Consider the following 17,423-nt stretch of genomic DNA (forward strand, 5'->3'; position numbering starts at 1 on the left):
CTAAAGACCTATTAAATAAACCAAAATCTCAGCACTAAATCTCTTAGACTAGGACTCGGCCAACTCTCTTTTTTTGTAAGAGGACTAGCTCTCCACGACTCCATGCTGGAAATCCCTTGCACTTTCTAACATCTGCACAGATTGGTTGGTATCTTAGTCCATTTACTGAGTTTGCAATGCTCTGGCAATACAAACTGGATAATATCCCTGGGATGTGCTTACCTAGTTATTCCCCCTGAATCAAAGGACTCCCATGTAGCAAAGGAGAACTGCACCGTTAGTTTCCCATCCACCTAAGGACATCCCTCTGTTCTTCTGCTCACCTAGTGCCAGAGGGGCTGTGGGGACCATGGGCACATCAGGACTGTAACAACTCACCTCCCTCCTGCCGATCCCATGGGGATCATGACCCCATGACCATGGGGCCACAAAGGTGGCTGGAAGCCCTGATTTTCACTGTGCCACCACCACTCAACTGTAGCTGTGCCAGCCAGCGTGGAGACTGCATGGATCACTTTCAGATCAAAAGCTGTCATTGTGCTAGTGATACTATTTCATACCTAGCTGTTACACAAAACCCAAGAAAGTAACAAACTGGGCCCAAGTGGTTAGTTTTGCTCATTCTGGCTGTACTGTAAGTGAGGCATAGTTCTTCTGAGGTCAGAGGAGTGACAGTGATAGAAAGTGAATGCTAGCAAAGTGTGTATAGCACAAACATACATTATTAAGAAAAAAAAGTTCCTATGTCACAAATGCAAAAATATCATCTTAAAAATATCCTACAGAGGAAATATCGGCATGGGAAACTTCAACAACTGGTGGTACAGTGATACTATGCTCTTTTTCCTTCCCCAAAACAACAACTCCTTTCTAAAAGCCTAGTCCTATTAAAAACCCAAACCAACCACATAAAAAACCCTCCAAAAAAACAAACCATGAAGAATTTTTCTTCTGATAAGAGCCTGACAGTGTCTTTGCTCCTAAGTTCAGAATTAACCTTGTCACAATGACAACTTTTATCAGCTCACCATTATAGCACACTACATCTTTGAAACTCTAACAATTCATCCCAGAAAGGATTATTTCATTTTGAAGCAATGCTGTTTAGCTAAATGTATGTTATATAATAGTAAGTGTTTATAAAATATAAGTGAAAAAATATTATGAATATGAAAAAACAGAATTATTTCATTGCCCTTTTTTTGAAATTACTTTTGAAATCGTTTCAGGAAACTTCTTTGCTATAACTGTATGTAACTCTACTGATACTAATGGAACTGTATTCGTTTGCAGCAGCTTAAGATCTGGCTCATCATTTTTTAATAGAAACCATTCCTGTATGGAATTCACCACCTGAATATTACAGAAGTATGTTAACGCCAAGGAGCTCAAAATAGCAATTAAATAAAAGTGATTTTCAAAGTCCAAAGTATAAAAGTCTTAGAATTCAAGGATACCCCATAAACAGAGGAAAATGCAATGATATCTCTGTTCTATTGCTATTTCCCTCCTGAAATAACTGGAAATCTGCCAGTTTTAATGGGGGGCAAGAATGCATTTTAGATTTGCTTGTGTTACAAACATGTTCCACCATGTTACAAAGATGTTTGTTCTCATACTTCCCCCTTGCAAATATGTGAAGTGCTAAATTTCATGACTATAACATTAATCGACTATGCTATAACTCTTAAAAAATAAGGATACAATAATGCAAGTACAGTTTGGCTGAATGGAGAAATTAAGTTCCTAGTGTTCAGAAATGAACAACTATTACACAGATTATTCCAAGGAATAAGTTTTTGGTTTTCATACCCCAAAGATAAATTACAGGTTCATATTCACTTGAACACAGCTGTGTCAATTTCTTATGTGGGCAACTGCTGGTTTGCATTGCAATCTATTGAATAAATGTTCCATATAGCATTCACAATTATTCTAAACAACAACAACAACAAAATCTCACCTTGTCCCTTTATTCTAAGGAAGAAAAATTCAATTACTTGTGTGTAGTACAAGGCATAAGAGCATCTTTTTCAAAGTAGATAGTTCCTATTAGACCAGCTCACCAATTTGTGGTTTTGTCCAGCATGTTTATGGGAATGTGCCATTCCTGTTGACTATTTTGCTGTGAAGAATGTTAAAATGAAATCCTAGCTGGGGCTTTATTAACCTCTTCACCAAAAGCCAGCTGGTTAGTAGGCATACCTGAGAATTGAGCTCTCTTGAGACTGGTATTTCTCCTGCCTCATCCTCACTGAACTGCTGAGCTATTGATTATTACAGTGTAAATAGCTCTTTTTTTCTGTTTTGTCTTCCCCAAAACATTTGGCAGCTCTAGTTTTCATTTGGATGCCAAATAAAAACCAACATACAAACCTCACACTTTCTGCCCCCCACAGAACTGTTGTTTTCTGACAAACTGTTCCCGTTATATGCACAACAAAATCCTATGGTGAATATTAAAACAACTGTTGGAGCTACAGAATAGATTGTCTGACAACAGGTCTACTCAGTTGTGGTTATTGTAGGGTGTACATGAAGATCAGTATAAAAAATGCTGAATCGTAACCAATCTGTATATATTTTTCCTCACTGGACCTGTGATAAGAAACAAGAGCAAACTCCTAGACTATGCCCATTTTAAAAATCTACCTGTAGTCTGAGACTCTCTAGATGGGCTGAGTGGGAAAAAAAAAAAAAAAGCAAAAAAGCAAAAAAAGCAGCATAATAATAAATAGCACAAGATTAACAAAAGTGGAGCTTTTTAATTTAAAGCTTTTTGTGATGAGAATCTGCAAAAAAATGGGGCTGGGGTCAAAATAAAAGACAACACTAGTTGAGTATGATTTATATTAATCAGAAATAATAAAAATATATATCAAAATCAACAAGAAGCTGCACACCTCAAATTTAATATAAAACCATTTTAGGCCCTGGGACACCATAGTGTCTTATTCTTAAACTTTTTTTATTAATCTGCCCTAAGCTTCCATGAGTAACTTTGCAGGTATGTAAAACCTGTTGACTTTGACAGGATTATTAATGAAGCATGAAGTTATTCATGCTGTACGTAGCTATTGGCAGTAGCTATGCAAGAGCTATCTAGTTTATGTTCTCATGTTTTAGCAACAATTTTGAGATTATGATTGACCATGAATGGACCACAAGGGACAATCAGAGGGCACAAAGTTTTTAGAAGCTCAGGTGTCGGTACATCTCACCTGAAGACTAAAACGAGGTGTGTGATATGTATCACAAGACATCTCAGAAACGTGCTTAATTCTTCAAAACTGTCTCATATGTAGTTTTGCTGCAATCCAATGTTCTCTTGTTAGGTTCAGCAGTTGTGCAGCAATGTGGTTTAGGGCCTAACTTTGCAGTTACAGATGTTAGTTCACATATGCAGGTTAGCAGTGATAGGACAGAGACTGAAAGCTCCTCAGGGCAGGGACCTTGGTTTTGCAGCAGCACTTTGAACTCTTACTACATTCCAAATTACCCTATGAAGAATTCTGCTAAGCCACAACCTCAAAAACCTATCGAAGGACGCCTCAGTAGAAACAGAATAAGGGATGTAAAGCGTCATTAAACGCGAAGCAAGGAACACCAGCACTAAGCACTACAGGAACGACTGTTACTCTCAGTCCAACCACTCACAATCACGGCCGAATTCCACTGTAGGCAGTGGAACATAAAACAACTCTTTGGTAAGCAGCTGCTGACCCACGCTGCAGAGAGCTCTGCGGTGCGCACAGGCCAGCAGCTCTGAGCGCCGGCGGGCACCGGCTCGGGCCGCGTCGCTGCCCAGGCACCTTCCAGCCCCTCGCCCTGGGGACGTGCAGGGAGAGCAGGTCCTAGTCCCCGGGGCATGGCAGAAGCTGTGCCGGGGGCTAGATGCTGCAGCCGGCAGCCCGCACGGGGGGGACGGGAGGCGCGGGCCGCGGCCGCTGCTTCGCCCCGGGCCCTGCCGCCCCCCGGGCACACGGTGCGGCCCGGCACCAGGTGCGGGAGCTGCCGCAGCAGCTGCGGGGCCGGGCAGCCACTACGGCGGGGCCGGCGGTCAGCCCCCAGCTGCCCTCAGCGGGCTCCTCCGGCCGGACCAGACCCCGCTGCATTTCCTGCCAAAGCCCCCTCTCCCCCCGCCTCCCTCCACGGACGGACCGCCGGTTTTGCCAAGAAGCCCCCAGATTCCCAGTCCTTTCTTCCCCGCTTACTTTCCAGCGGGGCTATAAACAAACACGCCGACCCCTCCCGAAACGTTTCCAGCCTCCAAACTTTCTTAGCAACCGCGTGTCCCCCTCCCGCGGCGGACGCCGGCCCCCGGCCCCGCTCCTGCCCGCGGCCCCCGCAACTGTCAAGCGGCAGCGCCGGGCCGGCGCACACTTACCCCGAAGCAGAGCGGGGACCGAGCTGCCCATGAGGACCCAGAGGGAGACGCGCAGCAGCAGCCGCCGCAGGCTCCTCGGCAGCCGGGGGCTCATCGCGGGGCCGGGTGGGCACAGCCGGCGGGGCGCGGGCGGGGCGCGGCGGGGAGGCCGAGGCCGCGGCGGCGGGGCTGGCGGGGCTGGGAGCGGGCTGCGCGGCTCCGCGGCTCGGGGCTGCGGGTGACTCACTGAAACTTCACTTCGGCGCTGCAGGGGAAACAGGAAATCTTAAACTTCGCCAACAGCTGGGCAGGACTTTCTTACTCTTACAGTAGTTCCTTCTCCCCCTTCCCACAGTCACCCCCTCCCCTGTGCTCGCCCTTTTTCTTTCTTTCCTTTTTTTTTTTTTTTTTTTTTTGCCATGAAACCTCACCCAGTTTGGCGTCAATCATCTGCCAGAGGCCAGCCCCTCTCAGGTCTGGCTCTCCCACCACAAACGCGCCGGGGCCAGCCCCGACGTGCCGCCCAGCTCCCCGTGCCTGCCCCCCCCCCCCGAGGCGGGCACTGGGCACCGCCATCCGCCCTCGCGCCTTGGCCTGGGCGCTCGAGGTCGACGGGAAACCGGCAGCTCGAACGGTTCCTTCTCCCCACGGCGTTGACAAAGGCCCAGTCCTGCCACTCAGGGCGTGGGGGCTTCCCAGAGCTCCTCCTGGGATCCGTACCCTCACCGTACCGATGCTGCTGCAGCTTGTTTCCCCCCTCTGCAGAACCGGCGTGGGAAGGACGGACGCAACCCCCAGAGGAACTAAAGCAGGGGGCAGAGAGGCTGGAGTCAGGGTAATAGCGAGAAATGTTCACACAGACTAGCGGGGCACTCAGCTTGCAGACTTGGAGCTGACAGGGACAACTTGCCATGTGCCTCTTTCCCCCCCCCCCCCATTTTGCTCCCAAATGGGTAGACGTGCTCCACTTGGTCCCAAGGGCTGCAAATGTGACACAGATGTTCTTCTTCTCCATCTCTTTCCGAAGTAGGTTTAGCTTGTACCAGATTTTTTGCCTTCTCCAGAGGGGAGAAATTGTACGTAGGATTCCAGGAGCAGGACCACACTGGTCATGCCAGCTTTGCACGGCCCAGGCAGAGACTACAAGAACTGTTAAGACTCTCAACCAGAATAAGGCCTGAGCTTTCTGCCAACATGAATCCAGCAACTGCATAGCCAGCAGTTGTCTTGAGACTCATTTTTGGTTCACAGAGTCATCCTTCTTCCCTGAGTTAAATGGCTGGGAATTGATTAAAAGATAAACTGATACATGTGGGGATAATTTGAGGGTGTCCATTCAGATTTTGGTGATTCACTTTCGTTTCAGTTACAACACTAGTTAAAAGGTACAGACCTGGGTATTTCAGAAAAAGGCTAAGCCTTCAGGAGGAATATATGTGATCATGCTCTGAATGTCCCAGATCATCTCTGTATGAATGTGGAAATATTTGCATAATGCATTTAATTGGCCTATAACAGACATAAAAAAATCTCGTTGTGATTTAATGTAAATTTTGTTTTAAAAACTCCCTAAATGCGTATTTTCACAGTGCAGTCCCTGTTTATGGTGCAAATTCTCATAACCCTCTCCAAGAGCATTTTCTTCTTCCCCACCCCCTTTAAATACAGTCCAGATTCACTCAAACACAGTCACTGCCTTTCAGAGCTAAGAAAAATGTTGGACTCCCTTTTGAGCATAGACTGGAGTGTTCTTATCAGTTTCTGAGCACCAACTCTGTGCTAGAAGCTGGCTGTGTTTTCAGTAATCCACTTAAACAAAAGCATTTCTCAACCCCCATCAGCATATACTGTATGCTGTATACATTTCTCTCTCCTTGTAGCTGTCAAGTTGCAGTTGCCAAAGAGTTGCTGTTTGCTTAGGAAGTTGGCTGTGTACACTGAACTCTCCTGTTGGCTTTTAAGCTTCTTTTCATATTGGGAGTTAGTCACCAAAAACTATTAAAGACGAGTTTAATGTTTATATTAAGTACATAATATAAGAGTTAACTGTTCAAACCTGTCACAATCCAGGCATGACTTGGCAAGCTGCCCTCTGCCTCAGTTGCATCTCTCTTCCTCACACGAGTGCCATGGCTCTTCTCCCACATGGGCACCTTCTGACTAGTCTCTCTCATGAAGGGTCTGGCAGCAGGAGAGAGACTTGCAGGAGGTGGAGGCCTTGGGGAGGGCTGTGCTCAGGTGTCCCCCTCCAACATCCCTGACTGCAGCCTGGCATCACAGCACCTCTCTCTCTCTCACGTGAGGCGAGACAGCACCTGTTACCCAGTTAAGTGAGGAGTCCACTACAAGTGTATTTCAGAGGCCTGATATTTCTAAAGCCCGATGTTTCCATATAAGCACTGTTTTTATTTCATATCATGCACTGAGGATTGTACTACAGCTGCACTTTGGATGTTCAGAGAGCCCATGACAGTGGTAGGCACCACTGGAAAGATTCTGGATAGAAGGAATCTATCTTACCTGGAAATCCTCAGTGTAGGAGTAACTTTGTTACCAACAGTCAAGGAGGAGGCTGAAGTAAATGCCAATTTGTTCACAGATTTGTCCCTGACAAGCTTATTAACAAAGGCTCACGTCCTGCCTTTTTGAGTACTATAAGCTTCCCTGCTAGGGCCAAAATGCAGCTTAATCAGGATTTCCTGGGCAACCAAAATGTATATATAACATTTCTTTCCATTTCGTTGTTCATAGTTCTCAGTTTTTAAACAGATGGCAGTTTATTACTTCTAGATTGAAACTGTGAATATTTAACCTCAGCCTGACTGAGGTAAGAAAGAGCCGGCTTTGAAGAGCCACAGGTTAAAGCTGTAAATAATTAACTTCAGCCTGACAGGGTGAGGAGGGGTCAGCTGATTTCAATTCACTACTCAGGCAAAATATCGAAGCACTGAATATTGTGTTTTCTTTCTGAGCCTTAGAAAGAGACACCCAGAACACAAACAAGCTAGTACCTCCTGTATCTCAGGGCCTCTTAGTGAAGACAAGCTAAATGCTTCTTGCTGTAGTTTTAGGTACAGCTTTTTAAAACAGTCCATAAAAACTACTGAGTGTGAAGGATTTCTCTTTAGTATTCCAACCATTTCTCAGCTTGCAGTATCGTATTTCTGTCGAAATCCCACATGTGCTAGAGCGTTATTCTCATATGAAGAACAATTTCAAGCTTCCACAAAACTTGCATTGTTACTAAAAACTGTCATTTCACTCTACACGACATACACTTTTAACCCAAAATCATTGTAGCCACAGCCAAGATCTGCTGCTGTGCCCCGTCCAGCCAATATTTTGATTAGTTTATTAGCTCCCAGTGTTGCTTTGTTTAAGAAAGAATGCCACAACAAGCTACTTCCCAGATCCACTGACTTAGAATTAAGTAAGGCCTATACAGCTGCACTAACATAGCATAATGTTTATGCCTATCTAAAGCTGACATACGTGGCTTAGGGTGAAGATATCTCACCTTACTTTAGCTGTCTAAAAGTTAGCCTTGGAGCGAAGTTCCAGGAGATGACTGAGACAAACCTAGCACCTTTCCTGCCATCTAAAGAAGCAGTCTCATTTGTGGATGAGAGAGGAGTCTAGATATTTTAAAATCCTCTAGACACATGAGCTGACAACAGAGACATCTACTTTTTAGGTATTGGATGTTAGATGACATGAACCCTAAAGAAAATGTTCTCTGAATTGTATGCATCATCTAAGCTACAATATGCTTTACCAACTGGTAATTGTTTATCACTGCCTTGATTTTTGTTTGGAATGAAACAAGGCAATTGGGTGCATAGTATGCTGATATTGCCTTGACAAAACTACCAATGACATAACTAGAATACATAGTTTGACCAAAATAAAAACATCGATGACTCTGAGTAACTTTTGTCATAACCACTTTTAAAAGTAAACTAGGAAATCAGCTTTGAAAAGTTGACACATCCCATTTTGATCTTTTTGGTATGATACAGATCAGGTTTCTGAAGCAGCCAATTAATTTTGAAATGTTTTTGTTTACTCCATCTTACATACAAAAGCAAAACATGGGGAGCAACATACAACACTGATTTCACTGCAGTGAAGGAAGAGGTTTATTTTCAGGGAAATTCTGGCAATTCAGTTCAGAATAAAATTTTGTAACCCTGTATTATGTGCAACCCCAAACTTCTGTTCCCTGCAGCACTCTGTTCACAAAGCTGATATTTGGCTGCTAATTTTCAAATTGAGGGTGCCTGGCAGGGAGTATTGGCCTTTCAGTGTAATTGATAAAAGCTCTGCCTGTCTTGTGCATCATTTGCTGAAGAACACATAGTCCTCTTTGGAGTGATGTTAAACTACTGTGCCTTGTATCACTGCTTGCATCATCTTTCTCTTTTGATTTAGGTTATCATGGAGCACAGAATTACAGTTAGCATTAAATGCAGTTTTCTTCTTTTGCATAATCACTGGTTTCAACTTGTTACTAATAATTTGCACCATTAAGAGAACACACACAGCCTCAAGCAAGGACATTTACAGAAGGTTACATTCATTGCAAAATGTTTTGAAAGACTCATAAAAAGTGTTTGGACTTAACACAGCATTATGCTTATCTCACAGATATAATCAAATTAAAACATCTGTTGTGTATAATCATCCGTCAGAAGGAGGCAATCAGCTTGTTATCAACTCCTGCATACATCAGAAGCAACAAGAATAATGTTATCTTCAAGATTTATCTTAGTAATGCTTTCTGTACAAATCTCCTGAATGACATCTAGCAAAATAAAGTTTTGAAATATTATTCAAATTAGTGCTAGACTCTCTGGGCACTGCCGTTCACATGATCTCTGACTTATTAGCTAGAACTCAAATCAACCACTTTCAAGCTTCACTGAATTGGCTTGTTCTGTGTTTACTGTATATGTATAAATACCCTCAAGAGTGAAAGCTGAATTACATTAGTGTCAGTAGAGATACGGTTCTTGTAGTGCTTCTGGCAGGGCCAGAAGCAGGAAGGACCATTATTCTCACCACACAACCTTTTATGTGGGAATTCCATTCTATTTTTCCAAAAGCAAAGGACACTTGGAGAATTTTATACTGTTTTCTTGAGTTTCTTTGACAATGGGTATCTGAGCTAGGGAAAAACCTTGCACATTTCCATAAACATGTTCTATCTTTTGTCTTAACTCTTTTACATTTTCAAAAGACATGGAACCAAATTATTACAGATACATTTGGGAGATGATTTAAACTGCTCAAAAATATGGTTACACGTGCAACCTGTCTCCATTACCACAAAATTTGTCATATTTATTATCATCAAAGCTTGTAATTTTAGGCTCTTCATTAGAAAGAATTTGAACATTGGATGCCAAGCCTCAGAAAATATCTGAAGATATCAAAGAACCTAAGTAGGGTAACACAGAGGCCCTTCTGTTTCATTTTTCCCACTGGAACAAAAGGCAGTTGTGAATCCATGATAGAGTATATTGCTATATCTAATCTGAAAGAATCCCAGTACTTCAACCACAAAGCCCCAGAACTGAGGAAAGTATCCTCCCATCTCACCAAGCAAAAAATCATGTCTGTGTTATTCAGGAATGCAGTACACTGATGATATTAAACTGACTCATTTGACCAGAATCTTTAAACAAATTTATTTGTGATCGCACAGCTGTTCCTCTCAGGAAGGAAATGCATGGTTCCATAATTTTTATCTGCAAGGCAACTTTATGATCTGTGGTCACAGGAGGTGGCTACTGTGCTTTAGAGGTCAGAAGCAAGCAGTACAGGAGGATCCAGAATGCCTTGGGAGCTGGATATTGTTCCAACTGACCCTGGAACAAATGGGCTAACTGTGGCTTGGAAATAACTTGGCTAATATAATGAACTTCTGCTATTTTCCTTTTCTGTGATTGAGAACATCACCAAACTAACCTGTGAGCACCATGTTCAGGCTGTGCATGCACAGTCTCCCACATCTTCCAGCTGGTATAACGTCTCCCCAGTTGGAAGATTTTCTCCATGCAGTCCTACCAGCCCTGAATGTTAGGCAGGCTTTTCCCTTCACAGTTCAGGCCAGACTAGCTGTGTTACCATCAATAGTTTCAATTCTTGGCCAGAGCTGTCTAATACTGGGCAGTGAAAATGACAGTGCTTACCTGAAACTCTCACTAGGTGCGAAGGATAGCAACTCCATCTCACAGTCTGGGACAAGCCTTAGGGGTGTTAAAGACTTCTGCAAGGACCAGGGAGAGGTTGTTAAACCACAGCCTCAGTGATATTCAAGGTTTTCTGCCTCAGTATAACAATACAGAAGCTATTAGAGAAAGCTTTAGTGCAATTTATACCCATCTTATTACTCTTTCACAATATTAAAGTGTTACAAATGGTCCTTAATGTAAGTGAGAATTAGATACTTTGCAGTTAATAGAAGATGCATGATTGACTCCACTGTCTATGGAGAAATAACATTGTGCATTTTCTGTCAATTTGGCATTTCTGGAGTGTCAGTTCCCCAGGCTCTACGTCTATATATGGACTGTAGTGATGGAACAAATGAGCATTGCTGGTTTAAAGTCAGTCTTTCCTTCTATACAAAGGTGCATAACATTTCTCGCTCAACTTTGGCCTGTCTTTAAGAACATTTTTGTACCTCTGGTGACCCGTGGCTGGAGAAAGCGATTTGGTTATTCTCCTGCCTAGTCCAAACTGAGCTGAAATTGAGTCCGATGAGGGATGAGAGTGTGAGTGAATATTTGTTGTCTCTTCACATGCTTTGAAATATAGATAAGGACACACGTTTTCTAGTGCTACTGAGTTGGATCTCTGAATCATGAGCAGTTGCAGCCCTCCTGTCCTGAGGAACCACCGTCCATCTAAAATAAAACTTGATTAGAAATTGAGGAGTTTGTAAGCTTTATGGTGAGGTAAACAAGACAGCCAGGCAACAGGGTGGGATGTTGTACAGAAAAGTGTAGTGGTGCTCATTAGTGAGTGAGGAGATCCTGTTGAAGTTGGTTTGAATTTTCTGAAGAGCTTCTATAGTACTTGCTATTTGATGCATGTATTTGCTTGCCATAAGTATTAGCCTGGTTTTCATCTCTACTTTACTTTGATGATTTTTTACTGTGATTCAAAACCAAGAAAAGACTGAAAAATCAACTTCAGTAGTTTCCATCACAAATGAAAAGTAATTTACAGCTGTCTGCATGACGTTACTCCTATGATTTCAGTGGTTTTCCTTTAAAAGGCATGCTCTTCTAAATTAGCATGTCTTTCTTTTCTTCATTTTGTTGTCTTTCTTTGCCTCCTTTCCTTGGGTTCCCTTCTCCTGTTCTTTAATATGTTTTTCTTTCTTTTTTTTCTTTTCCCCAGGTTATTTGTTCTGAGTGTTTTAATCTCTCCTCATTGACTTTTCCCCTGGGTGTCAATTACAGACTGTTATTTTAAAAATAAATCCTTTTTTTAACATCTTTGCCATTACTGCTATTTCAAACCATGGTACTGTTAGGTTTAACAAGCTGCTTCTTCAAAAGTGTGTCTGTTTCTGTGTTTGTGTGTGCACATTACCTTTTAATTCAGAAGAAATTCCTGATGATTAGTTTCACAACTAGCAACAAACACACTTAGTTAATTTATCAGTGGTAAAACTTCTGGGTCTCATATAGCGGCTTTTAGTCAAAGCCCAGAATAAAGGGCATTGTGAAATGGAAGTGGCATAATACACTCGACAGCTCTTTTATTTGCCCTCTTAACCGAAATGAAGAGTCCCAGCCCAGGCTGGTCTCCATTCCATTACCACCCTCAACAATTTTTTCTAGTTACTCTCAGATGTGCTGATAAGTGGATACATAAAGCCCTGGAAAAAGCCATGGCACTGGAGTCCACTTTTTCTACCAGTGTAATCATATATGTGTGCGTGGTGCTGGCAGGGTGTAACTGAACTGGGGTTGGTGTTGCAGAATGAGCTTGGCCTCCTGTACAGAACCTGTTTCCTTACCTCTCTGATCTGCTCATGAAGCCTAGTGGCGTATTGGGGAGTACAGATCTTATTTTCACTATAAAAAATGTGCTTAATTTGCAGCAAGGACACAAACTGACTCACGAGAGTGCTGAACATCTTCTGGTTCTGTCCCACAGTTTGCCCTGGTTGTAAGCTCTTCCACCCTTCCCATGGACTGGTTCATTAGCTCAGATGAATGTTGCACTGAGACCGACTCCCAGACTTGCTCGACACACTCTCCTAGGAGACCCATAGGGGACAAAGGTAGATGAGGCTAACTTACGCACTCAGGTCCAGGTTACCAGAGTCTAGGCTGCCTGCAGTGAAGACCTATCTTCCATGGGACTAGTCTGGAAGCTAGAACACTGGCAGACTTTTACCATAACCCAGAGCTGTAGCAGGATGCTGCAGTCTCAGAGCATCTGCTTTCTGTCCTGCCCTCCCCCCTGCTGTCAGTGCGTTCTCTCACCTGCTCCTTCCAGTTCCTGAGTGCTTTCTCTCAGTCTACCCCCTGCTACTTCTAGCCTCTCTCAGTTCTTGCTAGTAGCTACAGCTGGCAGGGTTTGACATACTTGCTTTGGGTTGCTCTGCCCCTCAAAGGAAAGCTGGGGTATGTGTCCCTGCCCATCCTGTATGGGTTACCCTCCATGCCTCTTGTGGAAGCTTTTACATGGTATTTCATATAAAGTTTCTCAAAACCAACAGAGATTCAAGAAAAAAAGCCATCTAAATCACCTATTAGGTCACTGTTTAATTTCTTTCCTTACTTAGCTGCAGTGGGCAAGAGAATTTAAGAGGTAGACATTATTTTTAGCACTGAGTTCCCTTTAATATTGTGATTAAAGTTTGCTGGTGCCACAGTCATATAATCATTGACAAGAGGCTTTTCATCACTGACTTTCTACGCAGAAAAATGTGGAGTAAGTGCTGACTTGGACTCTTTAAGAATTTGGACATCTAGCTCCTGCTTATTGATTGGTTTTGATGTTTTTCATCCTCTTGGGTGTCAGTGAGAACAATAAGAATATGGAAAAGAATGAATTTACAGACAGCTCAAGTATTGTTCCTTCCCCATACCAAGCCAGACATGGCTGTCAGCCCAATCATTTAGTAGACAGGCTCCAAAAGTCTTTAGTCATGCAGAACATCCCCTGAAAGTCACAATTCCTTCCACGTGCCATGACGAACTGTGCCAGCTGCAGTTGCATTGCACACAGTCAAAGCACACAGCCAAGCTCTGTTGACCTCCCGTTTTCTGCTTACTGCCCACGCACCTCAGGGCAAAGGAAGCCATGCCTTTGGTGGGCCTTCACTGGCAACCAGAAGGCAGGCAGCTCAGGGAGGTGACAAAGGGAGCAAGGTACCATTTGGCCTGTTCTGCATAGACATGTAGACCTTCACCTCACTGAACTGCAAGTCAAGTAACCTGAAGTATAGCTCATACTTTTCCTTGGAGACAATGGCTGGAGGTAACCACTAGAGGGACCTGAATCTTTTTTTCCCCTGCTAATTTTTGCAAAAAAAATACCACCCTATTTTTTTATATTGGAATAAACCACTCAAACTGCAAATTATCACCGTTGCACCATTCACGCTGACAGCCTGCTCCTCTCTCCAGGATGCCATATGAGTTTTCTAAGAATCTGAGGAAACCCAATAAATCTCATAGACTAAGAGACGCACTGCTCCCTGTGGAGTGCTTGAAGATTCTTGGCTAGAATGCATGGTTGGAGAAAGAGACCCCTGGGAAGAACAGGTAAATTTATTTTTTTATGAGTGATCATTATGACCTAAAAAAAAATAGTCCCTTTCCTTAGAGCACTGAGCAGATTTTTAGACAAATATGTATATCTATTCTTATTTCTGTTGTTGACTTTTGTGTGGCACATGAAGAGACAAGATGGGGGATAACTCATACCTCTGTGGACATATTTTCTCGTGTACAACATGGAAGTAATAATTACTACCCCCACACTTATCTGTTAGGGTATATCAAGCAGACTTTACTTCCCAGGTGGAAAGCACCATAAATGATATTTGTACTTCATAACTCTAGTTTTCTTCTACTTGGCCTTTCAGGTGCAAACATCATTCTCTTTGCAATGCTCATTCTGATGACTCTTAAGAAGACATCTGCAGTAGCAAATGTGACTTGTCTGGGGCATGCTAACATCACCACTTACTATTGGTGCCAATCATAGACCGGCAACATGAGCTTCCAGGTGTGAAAGAAGTGGTGACAGCTGAGAACTGGCAGGTGCTGATAGAGTGTGTAAGCCAATATGCAATAAGCAGCAACCAGTGTGAACTTTGGTTTCAAAGCCTAACGCACATTTTGCGAAGGCTGCATTTGCAGCCCTAGACAGGAATTAGAGGTTGTTTTGCAGCAGCCACAGAGTAACCTTCTGCTCTTGTGCTACAAAGGATGCACACCACTTTCAGCTATTGCAAACTAGTTTACCGCAGAGACTTCCTTGTGGGCTTACCCCTGCTGTTTGTACAGAGGCAGCTAGGTCTGCTCAGAGTACGCAGCTGGTGGGGGCTTTCTGCCTCCTTTTACAGCAGGGAGCCATTTCTGGCCTTCATCTACACCATTTTAGGAGATGGGCCCCAAGCTGTAAAGTCTGAATCTGAATCCAAACACAGTTTTCTTTAGCATTCACAGGAGATCTCATCCTATGTTTGGGCTTGCTCCATTCAGATCAAAGCCCAGCTGCAAAGCTTGCCTTCCAACCAAAACTTCCTCAAAGCTTTGGGGTTTGGGGTTGTAGTTCTGGTTTAGCTCTGTTTCTAGATATTTTTGAATTTGTACTAAATTTAAGGCCAGACCTTTGTCCCATTGAAGTCAGTAGAGTCTTGCTTTCTTGACACTGATTTAGAAAAGGCATTTAAGTCATATAGGTAAGATCGATGCCAACCAGAATTTTCAGGAATTTTCCTACATGTCTAACACTTATGGCCAACCAGACACCTTAGGTCTGTAGAAATCTCCGTTTTGTGATTACATTTTATCTCATTAGACACACGGCCCTCCCTATTTAGTATTAACTCAAGAAACATTTCCAAAAGAAAGTTATTGTTTGGTTTGGCCTATAGATTCTAATAGTTGGTTTTGGGGTGGGGGGTTGTTTCCTCGAACAGATTTAGCGTGGAGATAGGGTAACAGATGACAGTGGACCACCAAGCCATTCCAAGCCAATGGCTTTTATGTTTCTGTCATTGTGTAAAACCAAGCAGGTGAGAGCTGATAGTGTGCTGAATGGCTCAGAACACTGGTTGTTTGAAGGAGAGGACAGCAATGTACACAGAGCACAGCACAGCCCAGGCTCACAGAGGAGTTTTTAGAACATTTTTTGCTCTTAGCTCTGTGTTGGAAAGGCTTTTGGAAAACATCTTGCTCTAGGAAAAAGAGCCTTTCTAAAGCGTATGTTATTAGTTATCTTTGTTTGTAACAAAATTAAAATTGAATGGGTTGTGCTCACTGAGCAGCACAGAAACAGCAGTTGGCTTGAAATGAAATGAGCTCAACTTGAACACACTCAGCTTCAGATACATGTTAAGCAATTTCCTGGTAGAAGTGTGATAAAGATTATTTGTATAAACAGTCACTTCTCCAGCTGTGTAGAAAGAAACACTATCAGTAGCAGGGGGTGGCTGTGGTCACTGTTAAGCAGTCTCAGTGACCTCTGATTACTAACCTAGCACTCCTCTACAATGCTCTAGGGTGCTCCTGAGCTGTTGTCAGCCTCTGAAACACACCAGTGGTTTCAGTTCAAAGTCTGTGTGAAACTTCATTGTGTTGGATGATGGAAATCTTCATGTATCTGAATTTCATTTCAGAGGCCTGATGATGACAGCTGTTTTTTAAATGCTTAGAAAAGAAGCAAGAGCAAAAAGACTCTACCAGACTTCAGAGATCAGAACAGAGCCCTGGGAAAATCTGCAGCTGCAGCAGCACCTGTCTCGTCAAGGTACTATGCATGTAGGTTAGGCTATGTAAGGAAGGAAGGAGGAATAAATTCATGTGGTTACGTGTGGTGACATCTGTTACTGCTTTTACTGTGTGAGTATAGGCAAGATATTTGAGATTTCAATACACAAAAAATAGGTTCTGCGAGGAACAACCTACTAGGTGTCCACGTTCCCGGAAAATAAGACACTTAGAGTACTTTCACATTTATGAAAGGGGAAGGGAGCATTTTTGAAGGGGTCAGCCTCACAATACAACAGTGTTGTGAGTCTCACATAACTATGTGGGATGCTTTCCAGCAGCTGGGAAGTGGGCAGAGAAGTACCTGGAAAAAGTCCTTTGTTACCAGGGTCACGTTTTAAACTTTTTCCCCATATCAGCTTTTCTACATGCAGGAATTCCCTAGCACTGTGCCATAGTGAAATGCTTCAGGCTTTTATCCACAAAACACCTTCATTATAGTACATGCACAAGTGATGTAAATATTTATCACAGTACATGAGGATTCTCTTTGCCATTCAAGGGACTAGTATATTTATTGTCTGGATGAAGTAGTCCTTAAACAAGAGAAGAACTGAATTTTGTAAGAAACCAAGATGGTGGATTGTTCCCTCAAGAAAAACAGCAGCCACACCCCTGTGCACCCCCTCCAGAGCCATCAGAACAGCCCTCTGGGCAACCTCTGCAAAGCAACCCACAGCACCACAGGGCAGAGGGAGAGGTGAAGCCCCTTCCAGTCCATGAAGCTTGTCCTTCAGTTGCACATTGCCTTTTCTAGAAGAGTTAGTGTCTCCACATTTTCTACCACAGAATGACTGTTCAAGCTTAGGGCAATACTTCAGTATGGGGATACATACAATTAATGGAAAATCTTTCCCTACCTTAAAATTGGGGGGGGGGGGGGGGGGGGGGGGGGGGGGGCGGAAAGAAACAAGGCATATTTTAAAGTTTTGTGAGCTGCTGGATATTTGGGAACAAGGTGATAGTTATCTCATTCTCTCTTTCACAAACCACACCTTGTCCTACCTTTTACAGTGTATGTGCTTTCA

The 17,423-nt window shown here is 43.2% G+C and overlaps 1 protein-coding gene and 1 long non-coding RNA gene across 6 annotated transcripts in view; one reads left to right on the plus strand and one right to left on the minus strand.

The window, feature by feature from the left end:
* Positions 1-4,813, minus strand: part of TGFBR2 (transforming growth factor beta receptor 2) — a 61,249-nt gene extending 56,436 nt beyond the window's left edge. Inside the window, exons 1-2 of one of the 2 annotated variants that reach the window (XM_080387329.1) lie at positions 4,798-4,813; positions 4,388-4,631 (exon numbers count right to left, since the gene is read on the minus strand). In XM_080387329.1, coding sequence (XP_080243455.1) covers positions 4,388-4,481 — 94 coding nt within the window. In that variant the 5' untranslated portion in view covers positions 4,482-4,631; positions 4,798-4,813. Of the gene's footprint in view, positions 1-4,387; positions 4,731-4,797 lie in introns of those variants that run through there. The other variant, XM_080387328.1, reaches the window with a different exon arrangement.
* Positions 4,814-6,887: 2,074 nt separating this feature from the next.
* LOC308063841 overlaps positions 6,888-17,423 on the plus strand; it is a 48,853-nt gene continuing 38,317 nt past the window's right edge. For 2 of the 4 annotated variants that reach the window (XR_013928103.1, XR_013928104.1), the window contains exon 1: positions 6,888-16,375. This is a non-coding gene — a long non-coding RNA (uncharacterized lncRNA). The remainder of the gene's footprint in view (positions 16,376-17,423) is intronic. The other 2 variants (XR_013928105.1, XR_013928106.1) reach the window with 2 other exon arrangements.

The sequence above is a fragment of the Falco punctatus genome (genome assembly GCF_963210335.1).
Source record: "Falco punctatus genome assembly, chromosome: 4".
NCBI classification, from domain to species: Eukaryota; Metazoa; Chordata; class Aves; order Falconiformes; family Falconidae; genus Falco; species Falco punctatus.